The sequence below is a fragment of the Eptesicus fuscus genome, chromosome 13 (assembly GCF_027574615.1).
Source record: "Eptesicus fuscus isolate TK198812 chromosome 13, DD_ASM_mEF_20220401, whole genome shotgun sequence".
In the NCBI taxonomy this organism is placed as follows: Eukaryota; Metazoa; Chordata; class Mammalia; order Chiroptera; family Vespertilionidae; genus Eptesicus; species Eptesicus fuscus.
Window position 1 is genome coordinate 59,631,612 of NC_072485.1, and position 20,352 is coordinate 59,651,963.

General features: G+C 38.4%; 1 protein-coding gene across 1 annotated transcript in view; it reads right to left on the minus strand.

Moving 5' to 3' along the window:
- SLC5A12 (solute carrier family 5 member 12) overlaps positions 1-19,634 on the minus strand; it is a 37,021-nt gene extending 17,387 nt beyond the window's left edge. Inside the window, exons 1-8 of the mRNA XM_008148958.3 lie at positions 19,296-19,634; positions 15,074-15,139; positions 13,526-13,577; positions 12,601-12,668; positions 7,783-7,937; positions 7,539-7,679; positions 4,791-4,920; positions 3,465-3,553 (exon numbers count right to left, since the gene is read on the minus strand). Of these exons, the coding sequence (XP_008147180.2) occupies positions 3,465-3,553; positions 4,791-4,920; positions 7,539-7,679; positions 7,783-7,937; positions 12,601-12,668; positions 13,526-13,577; positions 15,074-15,139; positions 19,296-19,634 (1,040 nt within the window). The remainder of the gene's footprint in view (positions 1-3,464; positions 3,554-4,790; positions 4,921-7,538; positions 7,680-7,782; positions 7,938-12,600; positions 12,669-13,525; positions 13,578-15,073; positions 15,140-19,295) is intronic.
- Positions 19,635-20,352: the final 718 nt, after the last annotated feature.

Consider the following 20,352-nt stretch of genomic DNA (forward strand, 5'->3'; position numbering starts at 1 on the left):
CACTGAAAAAGCTAGGTTTTCATGGTTTAATTCTCACTAAATTCTTTTAACAAGATATTAAATGAGTTAACAGAGATTGTGCATGTGGATGTTTGCTGGGGTGTGGCACGTTGGAGACAGCTTAGATTGGATTTAAAGCAAGAAGTGGTGACTACCCTAACCTAGATGTCAGTTCACTTTGCCGTTCAGTAATAATTAATTCATTTGTCAATACCGTTCATGCATCTGTTTATTCATGCTGGGTACTAGGCATACAATAGTGAACAAGAAAGACAAAGATATTCCACTTCATTTGGTCACTGGGAAGTTTAACAACCAATTAAGTAATTGATAACAATTGTAAAAACTGTTACAAATGAAACAATATGAAATTAGGAAATTCTCCCCTTAGGAATTGATGGTTAAGGTAAGCACTGAAGAAACCCATGCAAATTAGGGAAAGGATGTTCTAGAACAAAAAGAACATTACATTTAAATTCCTAAAAGCTTCTTGCATTCAATAACCTGGAGCCATGAGAGTGGCTCACATGTAATTAGTAAGGGAGTAAAAGACAAAGGGTAACACTGGGGTGGATCCAAAGACCTAAACTCATGAAAGCTCTGACTTTCCAATCAGAATTCTGAAACTCACTTAGGTGACAGAGGACCTGAAAGTTGTGGTTTTCTTTGTGGAATAACATGGAATCTTATTGAATTACTTATAGAGACCAGGAATATCTCAGCCAGAGAACAGATAACCATATTACATTCACATAGTGCAAAATCACAACCACAAACCAAAGTTCTGGAACAGAAACAAGCTGATGAATGAAGCCTGGCCAACTATTTTCAGTTTTCCATGGACGTTCATGAGTAGTTATTTTGTTATCCTTCATTGCACATTTGAAGACTTGCTATAGCTGTGCCAAAGGTATGAAAGAAAATTCAAACTGTTTCTTCTTTGAGAATGCAGAATAATAGAGCCACACATTTCAGTTTGAATAGTTCTAGGTCCTCAAAATATTAAAAATGGGATTGCTTTTGGACCCAGGGATACCACTTCTGGGGATATATCCAAAGAACTTCGAAACACCAATCAGAAAGAATATATACACCCCTATGTTCATGCAGTGTTATTTACAATAGCCAAGCTCTGGAGGCAGCCCAAGTGCCCATTTGTAGATGAATGGATAAAAAAGCTGTGGTGTGGTAGCCCAGCTGCTGTGGCTCAGTGGTTGAGTGTTGACCCATGAACCAGGAGGTCAGGGTTCATTTCTGATCAGGGCACATGCCTGGGTTGCGGGCTCAATCCCCAGTGGGTGGCATGCAGGAGGCAGTCAATCGATGATTCTCTCTCATTGTTGATGTTTCTATCTCTCTCTTCCTCTCTGAAATTAATAAAAACATATTTTTTAAAAGCTGTGGTACATTTACACCATGGAATACTACTTGGCTGTAAAAAAGAAAGGGCAATAGTTTGGGGAGGGCCAAAATAGGGAGAGGAAGGGTGGGTGGAGGTAGGAAAAGGGGGTGGGGGGAAGGGTATCACCTGAAATAATGTCAACATTAAAATTTTTTAATTAATAATAGACAGTTTGCCACTGACAGTGGGTCCTTGCAGGTGCCTAGTGAGTGTGGTGCAGGCCTGACAACTTCCCTGGAGCCCCTGTGGTGGCAAATAATTTATTTTTTAATTAAAAAAAATAAATAACAGTTTGCCAAAAAAAAAACAAAAATAGTACACTTGAACCTACATAATTGTACTAACCATTGTCACCCCAATAAATTCAATAAATATTTTTAAATGTTCTGAAAAAAGAAACAGTATGTAAAATATGATCTTTTTTGTACACTAAAAGGTACATATGTTCACATAAGTAAAAAATGTTCTGATTTGTTAATAAGAAATCATTAACACTGATTAATATATTGGGTTATGATATGGGGTTTCAGGTATAAGATATAAATTTTTACTTTTATGATCTGATAGTGCTAGAATTTTGACCCTGATAAGTTATGTTAAAATTGGCCTTTGCAATTGAGCTCCAGGAAAGGAAATAAGACTTTTTCCACTAGCGGAGTCTCTGATTCATAAAGGGATATCATATAAACCTTCTACAATATTTGTCTGAGTAATTTTGTATTTAGAATAATGTCTACATGTGGAGGAAGGCAGTGGGTCTGGCTTAAAGGGAAGTAATGACACTATCTTACTGTTTTAGAGCATTGCTCCTAACACAATTGTCCCTGCCCTTCTCCAAGTCACTATCATCTCTCACCTGAATTAAGACAAATGCCTCCTGACAGGTCACTCACTTGCACCACTCATGCTTTTATTATAGTCCCTTCCCCACATGGAAAACTGAGTCTTAACTGTATGACATCACTCACTTCCTTGCTTCAAACCTTCTAATGCCTTCCCATTTCATTTGAAATGCCAACTCTACCATTTCATGAAGGTTCTCTATGATCTGATGCCTGCTCACCTATTCAGACTCATCCCCATCTGCTCTCCTCTCCTCCCAGTTTCTTATGCTTTAACTCTTCTTTTCATTCCTAAAATATCCCATGCAGTTTCTCTTTGGGGGTTGGGGAGGGACTTTGGAATTTGCTCTTCTACCTGCCTGTACAGGTTCCTACCCATGCTCTTCAATAGCTGGCTTTTTCACATGTTTTAGATTTCAACACAAGTCACCGACTCAAAGGGGAGATCCCTAAAGACGCTATTAAAAATAGAACCCCCAGGCCTCACCTCTCTCTCAGATATCACTCGGTTATTTCCTTTAAATTATTTGTCATTATCAAACTATATCTAGTTTATTTTGCTCACTTTTATATTGTCTACCTTCCACATCAATTAGAATGCAAACTCCATATGAGGGCAATGTCAGTCTTGTTTCTGTGCAGTATCCCTACATCCCCACAGTCTTCAACTGTGTCAGGCGTAATACCTGGTATAAACCTTCTAAAATATGTGTCTGAATAAATGTGTAAATAATTGTGTATTTAGAACAATGTCTACATGTGGAGGATGGGAGTTATTAGCTGCCTGAGTGTGCTTTTGAAAATGGGAAGAATAGATTGTAAAGGATAGATCTGATGAATGATAAATGCCACAGAGTGAGCTGCCTTGTGATAAGGTGATGTGAAATTGTGGGAGAGCGGGCACCAGACAAGATTGAGAAAATAACCAGAGGGGTCTAGTGTAGGCTCAGACCTAGGCTTACATCCTCCCCCTGCAGTTTACTAGGACCCTTTGGGTAAGTTTTAGCTACCTTGCTAAATTTCAGTTTCTTATCTACAAACTGATGATAATATGAGGAAAGTTTCTGCCACATGTAAAGTGTGGCAACTAATGAGCAAATACAAATAAAGCATTTAGCCGGGCAGTTGGCACAGAGTAAGTACTCAGTAAATACTAGTGATCACTACCACCATCCCCTTATCATCCTCACAGTCGCCATCATTATCATCACAGCACTGACCTCAGAGTTCCACTGAAGGCACAAGCCACAAAAAGTCCTGGTAGCCCAGGCATTGTGGCAAATATCTCCATGACAAAGTATGGCATCAGCTAAAGAGGAGGCAAACAAGATAGGATTAGTGGTCTCATCAGCAGTGTCTGAAATGTGAGAATGTAGCTTTTTAGCAAAAAATGGTGAAAAAATACAGAAGTAATAATAATAGAGGAGTTGGCCTGGACTAAGGTAGCTGCATACTAGCAAGCAATGGGGTTATGATCCATCCAACTCCATGGAATGAGGTTCAGCTATAGGGACATGGAAGGGGTAGAAAAGAGACAGTCAGTATTAGGAAAAAGGGCTGTACAAAATTTAGAAGGTTCACAAACTTGAAATTTTTTCTTTTTCTTTGAAAAGTATGATATTTTCTGTTTACTGTTAAAGTTAGCAATTAAACCCTAGAAACAACTGCTTAAAAAAAGTCTTTAGACCAGATGGCATGGCTCAGTGGTTGAGGGATGACCTTTGAACTATGAGATCACAGTTCGGTTCCCAGGCACATGCCCCAATTGGGGGCTCTATCCCCAGTGGGGGATGTGCAGGAAGCAGCCGATCAATGATTCTCTCTCATCATTGATGTTTCTATCTCTCTCTCCCTCTTCCTTTCTCTATAAATTAATAAAAATATATTAAAATAAAAATAAAAAAAAACCAACAACACCCAGGTCTTCAGAGAATCTAGGTGTTACGGTTCTACTCTGTAGCTAGATTTGTGAGAGAGCAGCCTCCATAGGATACAGTAAGACAGTTGAATATATAGGAGGTCATATTGTCCACAAAGGGAGGTTTTTAAAAATATTTTTAAATAATTTTTTAATCTTCACTTGAGGATATGTTTATTGATTTCAGGTAGAGGAAGAGGGAGAGAATGAGAAAGAGAGAGAGAGAAAGAGAAACATCAATCTGTTGCTTCCCACACATGCCCTAGCCAGAACTGAACCTGCAACCTAGGCATGTTCTCTGCCTGGGAATTGAACCCACAACCTTTTGGTAGCATTGACAACCAAACCCGATCATTGATCCCACCTTCCTCTTCTCTTCAGCCTTGTCCTAGTTCATGGCTTGTCTTCAAGGGCAAGGTGAGATACCTTCTTTTTACATGTTTATTCCTTTATATTAGAACCTCATTATGTGGTAATATCACCCAAGAGGAGAGGAAAGCCATCTAGTTTTGGGGGTGTGATAAGTGGCTATAGATCCAGGTGAAAAAGAGAAAGACCCCACATTACCCACCAATGGTTAGAAACAGGCTCATTTCAGCCATTGCCACAGGCCCAAGGGAACATGTACCTGGTCTGGCGCTGAGATAATGCCAGAAGTCCAAGGGTCACAGTCTTTGAAGTAGACGTACATGATCAAGCCAGAGAAGACAGCACACACCAGAATAATCCAGAGACCCACCAGGTTGAAGTACAAGGCTCTAGAAAAGAACAAATGGGCCTCTTGGTAGCCTCTATGCTATATCATTGGGAAGGTCATCACCAAACACTCACAGTAAAACTTTGGCGGACTTTTTTGCTTAAAAATAAAATTCTACAGTCTTCAAGAATTATTACATCTTATATATTTGCTTTTCTGTGTGTTTGAGAACATTACATCTTTTAGACTGATTACAAAAGTTGAATGAAATAGCTTTTTGATGGATTTTCGTTGGAAATTGGAAGGTTTTTTTTACAAGACCTCAATGTGTGGTGTGAGATCTATTTTCTTAGATGAAATTTCACATAACAATCACTCATATATAGCTTCAAGTGATGTTCCTTCCACTCAATTAACAAAACTGTCAAAAAGCCAACTTACATTTTAACATATTTCCTTCCAGAGGGATAAGAAGATAAATGTAGGCATAGACAAGTTTTGCAAATACACACTTGGGAATTTAATTCAGATGAAAGTTGGAAGTGTTTTTTAAAGAGACAATAGAAAGTATGAAAAGCCCAAGGTCATTTTACCTACATTTTTTTTTGAGCAATTTGTTTTATTCTGTAATGCAAAGATATGTTTAATGATAATTATGCATATAATTTTGCAGCATTCTGTGGTTATTTTTCATTTATTACTGACCTTTGAAAGTCAATTATTCATTTCTTAATCTCAGAGGAGACTTGAAGGTAGGCTAACCTTACATTGGTCTGAGAAAATAAATCTCAATCTGTCTCTAGTTGCAGGGACCAGGAGAGCAACACTGAGCATTTTCTTGGAATCACTCATTGTTTGAAGGGAATTAAATCCATCATATTCAACTGTAAGGACACACATTCATTTCAAAGTCCCCTAAAACCTGTGCTGTACAGCTACACCAGACTTTCATGAAACCCTTCAATCAAAGTATTTATTTATGAATAAATTTGCTTAATTTATTTAACAAATATGTTAAATAATTATCCCATTGAAAATTTTTTTATTTTACATGATTTATATTAGCAAAGGGTCTTATCTCAAAAGTTGCTTCTTTGGGAGTAATCTAACAATGTTTACCTTTGAGTTTTATTTGTTTGTTTTTGTTGGTCGGGGCTTGAATTATAGAGAGCCTTTTGGGGATACAATTGATACATAAGGTGACCAATACTTATGAATTGCATTGGTTGTGCTCTCATTATTCCTCCATCCAGGCAACTCTGTGTACCAGCTTCTTCTGGGTACTTGGGATATAGCAGTGAGCACACAGAAACCACGCTCACGGAACAGGATATTCTGAGACTTGAGGCAAGTAATAACTGTTGACATCAATTAAATAAATGAGATTATCTTTGATGTGATAAGAAATATAAAGTAAACAAAGGCAATGGGAATGGAAAATAAGTGACTGTGCTTGAATGTGCTCATCTTAGCTGGGAGATGGGATGGTATTGGGAAGGGTTCTGATAACCTACATCAACTCCTCCTACACTCAGAGCACCACTTCCTACTAGCAGTGCTAACAGATAAACTATACCTTCACTTCTAGCTCAATTTAAAGCAGAATTTAAACGACTGTTCATTTTATATGAATATCAAGATCAAAGACACATTTGATCTTAAATACATTTTCAGAAATTCAGCTATTTGATAAAGTGGTCATCATGTGTGTAGAGGATTTGTTAATACTATTTATTATCATAGGATATAAATATCTTACTAGTGAATTGCTGAAGCACACTTCCGAGAATGTGTGAAATATGTAAAGCGATATATTCCCTTTTAGAATGCAAGTCACAACATGGTAAACCATGCCCAGGCAATTTTATCTTTTTTTCAGTCTACAGAAGAAACTGTGGATTGAAGGTACTTTAAAATCAGTTGCAGGAATATTCATAGTGACTGCTTCTCACTCTAAGAAAAGTTGAAGGCATCCTGACAGGTCAGGGGAGTCTGGAACCTTGGACAGCAGCAATGGGGACTAAATGCATCTTTCAGAAGCTATGCTAGTTTGTTTCTACCAGTTTCGCATCTGAGTGTGTACCTTCCTTCTGTCCCCACTGGAGAGCGGGGGGGGGGGGGGGGGGGGGGGTGCGTGGCTGGCTCACAGGGCCTGGAAAAGGCTTGACAAGATGTGTGCCTGCTGGAGTCCTTCGGAGTGAGCAGGCCTGGCAAGGATATCCTGGCAGGACTTGGAGAACCGAGAGCCCCATTCTGACCTGCCTCATTACCTTGGGTTGTCTTCTTTTTCAATCTCTCCTTGGAAATGTTAAAGGTATATCCATGCTGAATCAAATCAGTGAAAAGGGTCAACTCATCACAGAAACTGTAAGAAATGCGTGCTGTTTACCTCTGCATTACCCACTACCCGCACCAAATTTAACCTAGTAATTTCTCAATAAATGGAGGCAGAAAATGATGGAGAGCAAAGGCAGACAGACTATTAAGGTCAAACCCTAGCTCTACCACTTCCTTGCTTAGATGGGAATAGTAATGCATGCTTCAAAATATTGTTGCAAGGAGTAAATGAATCTTTCTGTTTCTCTGTTTCTTTTCTACACACACAACATTAGGAAGCATATGATGAGTACCCAATAAGGGCAGAGAAAACACAGAGATGTTTCTTTATTCATAACTTACAGCTTGGCATGCTTCTCTGTTTTGCAAGAAATGCATCGCTGGATGGTTGACTGATTAACTCCGTAGATCCCGAGCCATGTAAAAGTTCCTCCCACTGAGATGGTCCAAAAAGTGTGCCGCCTGAGAGGATCGACATCAAAGCTACGAGGCAGAGAGAAGTGAGTGAACAAAGATTTTTTTTTAAGGGGATTAGGTCATGCAACTAAATCTTTATAAAACACGGAAAAAGTAGCATTGGACATACTCAATTATATGTAGACGAGATCCATTTGTTGATTGCTCTAACACATTGTGAAATCCACCAGCTTGAGCCGATCCTTGAATGAGGACTGTTAAGAAGCCCACAATCATGACCACCATCTGGAATGCATCCGTCCACACCACTGCCTTCAATCCTCCCTGAAATGGAGAGAATGGGTGACAGTTGTAAAAATGAAGCCTGCAACCTTCCGCCGCTGTAAATATGATCCATATTTTTTTCTTTCTTCTCTCTTCCTTCCTTCCTCCTTTTTCTTTCTTTTTTTCAGCACAGTTGCTGAGCCCCATTTATGTGCCAACTATGATGGTAAGCATGGGATGAAGAGAGACAGATTTCTTCCTTAATTTCAGAGTTTAGGATCCAGTGGGAGAAGCAGATACTAGACAATAATGTAACATTTTACTTAAAATTGTGGAAAGTGAAATTAAAAAGGAAGGATTACTATTAAAGCATAGGGAGTCCTGACCTGGTCTTGTGAAAGTGTCATTAGAGCTAAATTCTGAAGAGTGAGTAGGAATTTATCAGGGACAGAGGACAATGAGGAGAGGGAAGCAGCGTGTGTGAAGCAAGGAGAAGCTACCTGAAGAAGTAAGAGAGCTGGAATGTACAGATTGAAGAATATATAGAATGCCCAAAGGGAGGTTGCTGAATCTGCTAGAGGCCAGATTTTGACAAGGCCACTTAAATGATTTCTCAAGAGCAATAAGAGAACATTAAATAGATTTGTATAATGAAAGCTTCTGTTTGTTTCACAGTAGTTGCAGTGATGATTGTGTGGACAAGAGATTGCAAGGACCACAGGTGAAAAGGAGTTGAGAGACCAACGCAGAGTTTATTTTAGTAGTCCATGTACAAAATGACTACAATTGAAGAAATAGAAGTCGATGGATTACAAGGATATTTGGGAGGTAAAACCAACATAGCTTGTGATTGCTTGAATACATGTGAGGAGAAAGGGAGGAAATTGAGGATGATCACCCATGTCTGACTTGTGCAACCTGAGATTTCTTTTCTTTTGCAGTGACAGTGAATAAATTTTGGAAAGCCGAGATGGTAGAATAGTTAGAAAGAAGAGAAGAAATAGGAAGGAGTGATAGAGTCTGGATATTAATGGAGAAAGGAGTTTTAAGAGCAGGAAGCTGGTCAAATAGTGAGGTGAGCAAACTAGAGTGTCAGGAAGATGGATCTAACCGTAGAACACAGTGTGATTGGACAAGAGGTTAGAAAGGGGATTATCAAACCTGGCTCCTCTTTAGAGTCACTTGGAGAAACTGAAAACAAACAAACAAACAAAAAACAATGTCTGAGCCCCATCCCCGGGCGGGGGGCAGAGGGGAGCTGGGATTGAGGTCTGGGGTAGAAATCAGTCCTCAGTGTTTTTTGAACAATCCCCAAGTGATTCTAATGTACTTATCTAGTTGAGAACATGTGGACCAGAAGAAAACAGGAAAGAAAGAGGCTGCTGAAATTATCTAGGTATGAAGTCCCTCAGAACAATGGTGAAGGTGGAACAAGCAAATTAGGAAAGATTGAATGAAGTGGAAGGCAGGGGTAGGTGGGCAGGAAGAGATCAACCAAAGAACTTGTATGCATATATGCATAACCCATGGACACAGACAATAAGGTGTTGAAGGCCTGAGACTGGGGTTGGGGGCAGGCTAGAAGGGGTTAATGGGGGGAATAGGAGGACATATGTAATACTTTCAATAATAAAGATATAAAAAATAGATAAATACAAATAAAAGAGCTTTGAAAATGAATAGCACTATGAGCATGAAAGCACGTGGTGTTTTTAACAATAAAAAATAGAATTACCTTCCCCTGTTACTCCTCCAGAGTGTCAAGAACTTCTGTGAAAAGATGACAGGCTTCATCATTGTACCATGAGTGTCACTTAAATATTCAATCAGCCTGTGTTGCTTACTTTCCTAGATTGCATTCACTAGATTGCAACCAGTGCTTATGTTACTAGAGTGCATACCCCTGGGCGGCAGGAATCACTTCTTATTCTTTTAATATCTTCCCTGGTTGTCTTAGGCCCATGGTCGGCAAACTGCGGCTCGAGAGCCACATGCGGCTCTTTGGCCCCTTGAGTGTGGCTCTTCCACAAAATACCACGGCCTGGCGCGAGTCTATTTTGAAGAAGTGGCGTTAGAAGAAGTTTAAGTTTAAAACATTTGGCTCTCAAAAGAAATTTCAATCGTTGTACTGTTTATATTTGGCTCTGTTGACTAATGAGTTTGCCGACCACTGGCCTAGGATATGCAGCCATGGGATTATCAGTGTAAAGAGACTGCGATATGCATTAGCAAACGTGTTAAAGAACCCATCATTTAGACACTGGAGCCGCTAACCTGGCTAGAGTATGGAGAAGGGACAGAGGTGTGGTGGGAAGAGATTAGAAGGGTGGATTTATTCACATAATGAAAGACTTTCAACACTAGGCTAAGAAGCTTATGCTTGATCCTGTAAACAATGGGGAGAATTAGGTCAGTCAAGTGGCAGGAAGAAATGGATGTTTTAATCTTCCAGAAGCTTGCCAGATAGAGGGAAGAACTGACACCAATTTAGTAGTCCAGTTAGTTCATTTTAATTTACTGTGATGATTAAACTATCCTGACTTGTTTCTGACATCTTACTTTTTGGTTTCTATTTGTTCTACTTTTTCTGTGTGTATGTTGTTGTTTTTTCTCTCTTTTCTTCTCTTGCTTAAATCAGTTGAGGTTTTGCTTTGTTTTACTTCCATTTCCCCACTTTGATCATTTTATTTAAATGAGTTCCCTTGAAATTTTGCCATGAATTTTTATTTTAAGTAGATTTTTATTGATTTCAGAGAGGAAGGGAGAGGAGAGGAGAGAGCTAGAAACATCAATGATGAGAGAATCATGGATCGGCTGATTTTTGCTCTCCCCACACTGGGGATAGAGCCTGCAACCCTCTGCATGTGCCCTGACTGGGAATCAAACCATGACCTCCTGGTTCATAGGTCAATGCCCAAACACTGAGCCACACTGGCTAGGTGGTGGTAAATTTTCTTGGTTCTTGATAGTCAGCTCTTGAAATATCATTTTGCTAAATACACAACTATAGGTTGATAATTGTTTTATTTCGCTGCTTTGAAGATGTTATTCCATTCTTTCTGTCTTCCACTGTTGTTGCTAAGAAGTCAGTCTTTAGCATCCCAAGCACTGTATCTCCTCATCACTGTATAGGCAGGTACCTCAGAGCAACTAATCTCAGATAAAGCCAGATGCTTAAGGAGCAGGAGTCTATTTTTAACTTAGGGAGAAGTGTGTCTGGAATGGAAGGTAGAGAGAACAGAATGGAAACTTTGTAGTGTAAACAACTGGTGAGGTTTGCAAATATGATAAAAGAGAGATAAGGGCATTTTAAAATAGTATATTCTGGGGAAAGAGTGGGAGCAGAGAGGAGGGGGTCAATAGGAGGAAAAAAGAGGGACATCTACAATACTTTCTACAATAAAATAAATTAATTTAAAAGTTACATATTCTCATGATATATGTTAAAAGAGTATGTGGTATGCACATAATGCCAAAATACATGTAGGTCTGCTATGTGATAATATAACAAGTACTTTATTGTTCTCTACAAAAAGGAGGAAAGAGAATCCAGCTACCTAGGACCCATTGCTGTATTCTTAGCTGGATACTTACAGCCTCTGTATATGATGTCAATGGCTTAGAAGAATAAAGGTTCCCATGGCAGGGCATAGCACATAATAGGTGCTCAATGAAAGTTTGTTGAACTAAATAAATTATAGCAATTATATAAATGTTGCCAATAACTACCAGGTTTCTTGATTAAAGACTGAGCATGTGTAAAGCTAAATGTTAAATGTTATCATAGTAGCTCTACGAATAAGAGATAAAAGCAAGCTGTGGAATGCTCATGTTTACAAAATACCAGCCATCCTTGCTTACTCATACATGCATTTTGTATTTCTCAACCATTGCACAGTGAATTATAAAACTCTAACCATGGTTTATAATCACTATAATTGAACAATTTGTTTTTCTCAGAAATTGCATTTGGGCCCTAGTTTGGCTCAGTGGATAGAGCATGGGCCTGCGGACTGAAGGATCCCGGGTTCGATTTTGGTCAAGGGCACATACCCCCGGTTGCAGGCTCACCCCCAGTAGGGGGCATGCAGAAGGCAGCCAATCAATGGTTCTCTCTCATCATTGATGTTTCTATCTCTCCCTCTCCCTTCTTCTCTGAAATTAATAAAAAGTATTAAAAAATAAAAAAGAGCCGAAACCGGTTTGGCTCAGTGGATAGACTGTCAGCCTGCGGACTCAAGGGTCCCGGGTTCGATTCCGGTCAAGGCATGTACCTTGGTTGCGGGCACATCCCCAGATGGGGGGTGTGCAAGAGGCAGCTGATCGATGTTTCTTTCTCATCGATGTTTCTGGCTCTCTGTCCCTCTCTCTTCCTCTCTGTGAAAAATCAATAAAATATATTTTAAAAAAATAAAAATAAAAAATAAAAAAGAAATTGCATTTGGTCACCTAATCAATGAGGTACTTTATTCATTAAATCTCCTCTTAGCCGTGGCTTTCTCAAAGGAGCTCAGAGCTTAAATTCCACTAATGGTTGATACCAAAAATAGTTTTAAATAAAACATCAGCACTTTTCTCAGGAAACTGCAACAGATAAGCAAGCATACTTCTACTTAATTTTAGAACAGCAATTTCTATATTTAGATGCCCTGCTGCTGGAAATTTTGCCCTTATCCTGTGTTAGGAGATAGTGTTAAATCCTTCTTCACAGCTAGATACTTACCAGAGTGCAGTAGAATGTGCAAACAATTCCTGTTGCAAACACAGAGCCCCAGAGATCAAACCCAGTCACTACAAAAGGAGAAAGAATATTGAAAGAAGTTTTTCTGAGAAAAGCAAAAGAGTAAGCTTTACAAGTAAAAAGTAACAATATTTTTGTCAGTGTTCTTTGTGGGCTAATGAAAATCAAATTAGAGTTTTCTCTTGAATGTTCTCACTTTGACAAAGATTATTTTATTATATTCTTATACTTTCATTGAGTCCATAAATTTCATGTAATGTTAAAAGCCAACTTTTTTCCCCTAAAATTCTGAAGCTTCTGATATGCACCAATGATTTGTCTTTTGTTTTTGTTTTTAAGTTACTTTGAGTACTTCGAAACCAAATAAACATCAGCTATGAACTGATATTTCGGAATATAAGCAGATAGCATGATTAAATTGAATATTGAGAACTTCCAAATATCATAGATGCCATTATAAAATTGATTTCACTTTCTATTTCCTTTTTGTTTCTGGGATTCTATTCTCTCAAAAAGGGTCAAGAATAAATATTGAAGTAATTACTACAAGCACCGTTTATTATTATACTCAGATTATCTGCTTCATGAAACACTGAGAAATCACCCCATATTATGGATGATCTTACATAGTGGTTGTGCAGGTATAATACCAAAGCTCCCATCATTATAGTGATTACAAGCAATCAGTTAAACTGTGTATTTTGGACGATGTGGGCAAAATCAGGTAACTCATTGTTTGCATTACTTTCAATGTTCAACTTTTAGAGGTTTATATTGTGACTCCCACGGTAATTCAGGGCACCCCAAACACAGGAATGTCTCCCCAAGATGTTTACGTATATTTCTCAAGGCCATAATGCAGGCATGACAGCGGTGGAATGTACCCAAGGAAATGTTGATAACTCACCTTGATTGAGAGCCAGAGCAGGAGCATACACCACCACTCCTGTGTAGAGAATCTGGTGGAGAAACAAGCATGAGGTAAACACTGAGAGGTAAACACTGACCTAGAAAGGAAAGCTGCCTAGAAAGTCCTTTATTGACCTTAGAAATGAATTTTCTTCAACTTGTTCACCAAGCATTTCATTCCCATCCACTCTAACTTGAAAGTTGCTGACCACTGTAGCTAGTTTGCAGAAGGGATATAAGTGTTAGGTGGAGGAATAATAGGGTTGGGCCTTTTAAGACTGTTGCAGCCGAAACCAGTTTGGCTCAGTGGATAGAGCGTTGGCCTGTGGACTGAAAGGTCCCAGGTTCGATTCTGGTCAAGTGCACCTACCTTAGTTGTGGGCACATCCCCAGTGGGAGGTGTACAGGAGGCAGTTGATCGATGTTTCTCTCTCATTGATGTTTCTAACTCTCTATTCCTATCCCTTCCTCTCTGTGAAAAATCAATAAACTATATTTTAAAAAAAGATTGTTGCAAATTTTGGGATTTTATAGCTAGATCTGGTGTGTTTCTAAAGGGTAGAAAAATGGGCTTCAAGTTAAGATTTTTATTCACTTTTCCTCTCTCCCTCTCCCTGTCTCCCTCTCCCCGTCTCCCCCTCTCCCCTCATGCACATATCACAATGACACAAATACATTTTAGCAGTTTGTAAAGTATGGATTTTAGGAAGATGGAAAGCATCTGTGAGGAGGAAGTACTGTGCAAAGAAGACTAATGACATGGGTCATCTGCACAATGAGTATAGCTCCTAACTCCCAGAACTGCGACCACTGCGCTGATGGAAGTGGGTGCAGTGCCATTTCATTTCAAATGAAATTTCACCAGTTAGAGATTTATGTGAGGGCTTTAAAAGGTAAACACCTATGAACAGATCGTAGATCATTCTTTTCATCCTTTTATTTCTCTCAAATCCTTCAGCCTGTGTGAATGGGACTTTTGATTAAGAAACAGGAAGAAGGCTATCTTTCAGCAGAACATGCTTGGTGAGTAGTAGGAAACTCACCAAAGGTGTGCCACATGCAAGCTGAGGCTGCATGAGGGCACCCCAGAGCCTGGGAGGGAGGAGAGGAGTCCAGAAGGGGAAAGTGCGAGTATTGGTTTGGAAATATTGTCTTCAAAATAATTTTCAACAAAACAAGTATTTCTGATTCAACTCAGTTAACTAGATTTTTTCTTAATCAGTTAACAGACCATTTCATATCTTTATATCCAAAGCAACGTATACAGATTTAAAAAAAAATAGTTGAGGTAAATATTAAGAAAATGCTTTATTTTTTCTTTGTGGTTCATGATATACATTGGTTTGCTATTATTTGTATGTATATATGGGGTATATGCAATGGATAAATAGATGTAATCACATATCTCAAAAGTGTTAACCTTAAAAGAAATTAGTTTCTTCTTAGTATCAAATTTCTCTCTTAATTGAGTTAACTACCCTCTGAAAGAAACTAACCTGTATCTTGTTACCCACAATTCCACATTTGTAGCCGCCCTTATCCTTACCGTCTGCACAATGTAGATGACTGTTGCTGCATAGCGAACTCCTTTGTTGAATCGTAGTTGTAAGTACTAGAGAGAATAAAGAACATGCAGAGTCAGTGAGTCTTACAAAGAGAAGTTTCATTTTTTTGTTATTCCTTTGAGTTTAGTGCTTTGGATTTATCGTGTGCTTTTATGCTAAATACATGGCAGAACAAGAAAAAATATGGATTTTTTAAAGTCAAATATATATTAAAGCTCAATACTTGTTCAAGCTTCTCAAGATAGTCAGGAGAGATAAATAGGTTGCTTAAAAAGAAGAAAATAAATGAGCATTCTGGCTTGCTACTCAGGATTTTCCTACTGGATATACTAAAGCCATTGTCACCTTTTATGTTCCCATTGCTCCAAAATTCACTTCAGGCCTTTACTTCATCTTTTACAGACTAGAGTAGTAGCTCCATAACTGATCTGAATTCCAATCCTTCCCACCATTCTATCAACCACACATCAAGCCACATTGCTTTTCTTAATGGAACTCTGCGTATGTCCCTCTTTTTCTCAAAATCTTTATTCTGCATTGTGGATGTTTTATATTCCAAACCCTCTAATGTCTGACCCATGCTTTTCTTATCTCAGTAAAACTATAAAGACAGTATGGAGAAAAAGATACATGAAAAAAAAGAATAATTAGATAAATAAAAAGATTCCTTGAATTCTACTTTGAGCTTTGCCACTACCTCACTCATTGATCTAAGCATCTGGTTTCTCATCCATGAAATAAGAGAAACTGTTCCAACTGTATAATTTCACATATGACAGAATGTATTGACTTATTCAGAGCATTCAATGGTCATCTTTGCTGTGTCTATAGCTATTCCTGCAGTCAAGAGTAAAATGAAAGTTCAACAGAAAAGTTGCATACTTTGGGTTTGCACAGGCAACATTTAACATCGTGTTCGATTATTTTCAAAACCCCAAACCTGATTTAGTCACATTCTTTTCCATCTCAGGAAATAACAAGTCAACTTTCCATGTTGCTTCAAGCCCAATAACATGGAGCATGGTTACTCCTCACTTCCTCTCACTGTCTACATCCAGTTCATAAAATAATCATGGGGCCTACCCCCAATTTCAAAACACAGTTATTTGCATTCTCTCCCCTGCTGCCACTATAATACCATCATCTCTTGCCTAGATTAGAGCAATACCCTATTAATTAGACCCCCTACTTCAGCAGTTAAAAACCCTATAACCATTCTCAACATCCAGGTACTGTAACACTCAAAATACAAATCCCATCATCTCACTCCTCTGCCCAAACACTGCAATGACCCATATCACAGTAAAAGTCAATCCTTACAATGACCTAAAAGCTTCATAACACTGGTTAAGACTCTATCAGCCCCTAAATATCTATTTCACAACAAAAATTTTGTAATATCATTTACTATGCTAAAATAAGATTCAATGGTGATATCATGTATCTGTCCATCTAATTTCTCAAAATTTAAATATAATCGCTATGAGACCACAAATTTAACTTAAAGAGAAATAAAAAGGAAAGAAGTTTACTAAAAAAGTAATCTATAATGCTTAAAACCACTATAAAAGAAGATATACAGAAGTAATATTCTGTGTATTCTTACAACAAAAAAGTTTGATGAAGGGTAAGGAGTTTAGAAGCCATTTAGTTTGATAAGTCCAAGAAAAATAAAAAAGTATGTAGACCAGACACCAGCCTCTAAACTACTGTTAGATATAAATAATAACAAACTGGATTTATTAGTGTGTGATAAAAAAAATAACATTAATTGAAGTGGAGACAGCATGATGAGACTAATTATAAACTAAGTGGAGATAATGAAAATGTATGATATTGCAAATGAGTGGAACCTAATATATAACTTGAGGGTGAGAACAATTCCTTATGCTTTGACAGGGGACAGGATGGTGATAAAGTAGCACAGATGGCATATCTTAGTCTTGAAATCCCACTGTATATCAAAGCGTTTAAATCAGTTGGCTACTGCCATTTAATACCCGCCCCAAAACTCATGGGCTTAAAAATCAAGGATTTATTATTTCTCATAATTTTGAAGATCTGTTGAGTGATTCCTCTACTTGTTTCTCTTGGGCTCTCGTGGGGTTGAAATCAACTGGGAGATCAGCTGGGTGAGAAGGTCCAAGATGGCCTCACTAAAGCCTCTGGTTGTTAGATAGCAAAGGCTGGTGACTAGGGTGTCTCTGTTTCCCTCTGTGTTCCCACTCATGCTCCAGAAGCTAACCCAGCTGCAACAGCTTCCTGGCATAGCAATGTCAAGAGCATTCCAGGAAAACAAAGGCAGAAACTCTGAGCCTAATGAAGCCTAAGCTACACACATCATTTCTGCCACATCCTGTTGGTCAAAACAAATCACAAGACCAAGAGCTGGGGAAATAGACTCTACCTGCTCCCGTATTTAGTGCTTTAACAGATCCCAGAAAGAATATTTATGGATCAGGAACAGGGGATGGATGATGAACAAAGAAACAAATTCAAGCTTCAATAGATAGACTAAGTCATAATATAAATGTGGGGACAGTACCAACAACAACAATAATAATGCAAAACTTTTATGTGGCATTTACTGTTTGCCAGGATGTATTAAAAGTACTTGCATATGAATGTCAACTGTAATTGAAAAAATTTAAAAAAAAATAATAAAGGTTTTGCATTTACTCCCCAGAGATGTCCTTTGAGATAGGTGATTTTATCATCATGATTTCACATATGTAAAAATCAAGTACAGAGAAATTAAGTCATTTTCCCAAAGTCGTGGCAGAGCTAGCATTCAAAGCCAAATAGACTTGAGTCTGGAGTCCATACTCTTAATCCCTATGCCACACTGCCAGTTCTTACAGAGCAAGAGACAATCCCAAAATAACTTTATATATACTTTACATAACCTTGATTTCTTACGATTGGAGAATTTAAAAATATGTAGAGGGCAACAAACTTTGTAAATTAAATTTATATACTATAACCCTATAGGCATTCCCATATGTAAATATATTTTAAAACAAGAAGTAATTAGCTTCTTCAACCCATGTTTGTCCCATAGAGGCACTAATATTGTAAATATTTTTCTATTTCTGTACTAATTTAATAATCATTTAGCTTACAAAATTAAAAAAAAGAAAAACATTCCTCTTCTGTTAAGAGTCCTCTGCTGTGACTTAGTAAGGATGTTTGATAAGGAAAATAAACACTTTTTTCATAGAAACTAATATTTATCACAAATATTGGATGTGCAAATTCAATTTTTAACTTGATATTTTTCTTTTTTTTATTTAATATATTTTATTGATTTTTTTTACAGAGAGAAAGAGAGAGGGATAGAGAGTTAGAAACATCGATGATAGAGAAACATCCGATCAGCTGCCTCTTGCACACCCCCTACTGGGGACGTGCCCGCAACCAAGGTACATGCCCTTGACCAGAATCGAACCTGGGACCTTTCAGTCTGCTGGCCGACACTCTATCCATTCAGCCAAACCGGTTTTGGCTTGATATTTTTCTTAAGAATTATTGCAAAGTCAAAACATGACTACCTCATTTCCTCTCATTAAAATAATCCCCATATTTGTATAATTGAGCAATTCTTTCTCATTAAAATATTTCCTAATTTTTAAAAACATTATCATTTCCCCATTAAAAACTGGAGCATAGTAATAATTTGTATTAGAGTGCTCGACTCTACTATCTGATGGAAAGAGATACAGACAAAATGGGTTCACAGTAGGCTTTACTCACTATACAATCTAGACTGTCATTCACCTGTACTATCAGTTTTCCTATGGAAAATGACAACATTCATGATATACATTCAGCTTGCTATTCAGAATAAGTTAATAATAATACAAATAATAACTTTAGCTCTCTCATTGAGAAGCTCTTAAAAGTTAGTCAATGCATTCAGTAGTCATGCACAGGTTCTCATTTAATCATTGAAATAGCCTCCTGGGGTTGACTCCATGTTTTGTGCTACAGAAGAAAGGACAGGTGTGTCTGTATCCAAAGCTTAAGCTTTTCCCAATAGCACTGTAATATTTTTTTCCTAAAAATAAGTGAGTATTCTTCAATTACCACGTATTATCATTAAGAGGATGTGTATTATTAGAGAAAAAAGCAAAAACAACAAAGGTTGATCAAGTGGAGAGAAAATAGCACCTCCTCCCAAGAATAAGGGGAGAGTTGACTTACCTCATAAGTGCTGGTGATGCCAGATCTGTAGAACACAGGCAGAAAGAGCTCTGATGTGAAGATGATGACAAAAGTATACGCAATGAAGAAGAGTGTGAAGGAGGCCCCAAAGCGGTAGACCTCGGAAGGGGCCCCCAGGACAGTGACAGCTGACATGAAGCTGGCTGTCAGAGACAACGCCACGGGACCACAGCTCATTTGTCTTCCCCCAACCAGGAACTCCCTTGAAGTCGCCTTCTTTCTCTCCTTAATAGCAAAGAACACCCCGATTCCAGAAGAAATGATAAAGAGGGCTGCAAAGACGACATAATCCCAAGCCGCAAAATTCTTCACCTCCATGCTGGGAAGTTGACACCAGAGAATTGCTTTCAACCAGGTCTCAGGGAAAAGTTGCTTCCAGAAGCAAAGCTCAGTACAGCAGATGCTTTGCTGAGAGAGCAGACTAATTCTGTGAAGAGAACGATGACCAGAGACACCTTTGTGGATCTTCAGACACCAAGTTGTACGCAGGGAAGATCTCAAAGGTTGACTACAGAGAGGAATCTGGTAATGGTGTAGGTACCAACAGATGAGAACTTGAAATCTGCCTCTGACCCAGAGCTGTCTGTTCCTCTACTCAAGCATATGCCACAGAGAAAGAATTCAGATGTGTTCTGAAATTAATAACCAAGTGGGAGGTGGGGGTGGGGAATTGGAGGAGGAATGGACTTGCCAGATAACATGCTCTTTTATCTCTTAGATTTAAAAAAAAAACCCTTAAGGTTAAACATTACTGGGAAACAGAGGTGATACAGGTTGACCACCTCAGCATTTTAAATTAGTCAAATGGAATCTGTAAAATGCAAACACAACCCCTCAGTGGTGTCTTAGTTCTGAGTGAGGAAGGGTGGAGAATGTGAACCTGCAATTGCCTGAGGCAGTGAGTGTGGAGGGAAAGGAGCAAAGACCAAGGAATCAGGAGACCTTTGCTCAAGCTGGCTGAAGCTTCAGTGAGCTGTGATACTGTTAACAAATCATTTAACCTTTCTGAGACTCATATGATCAAGAGAATAATGCT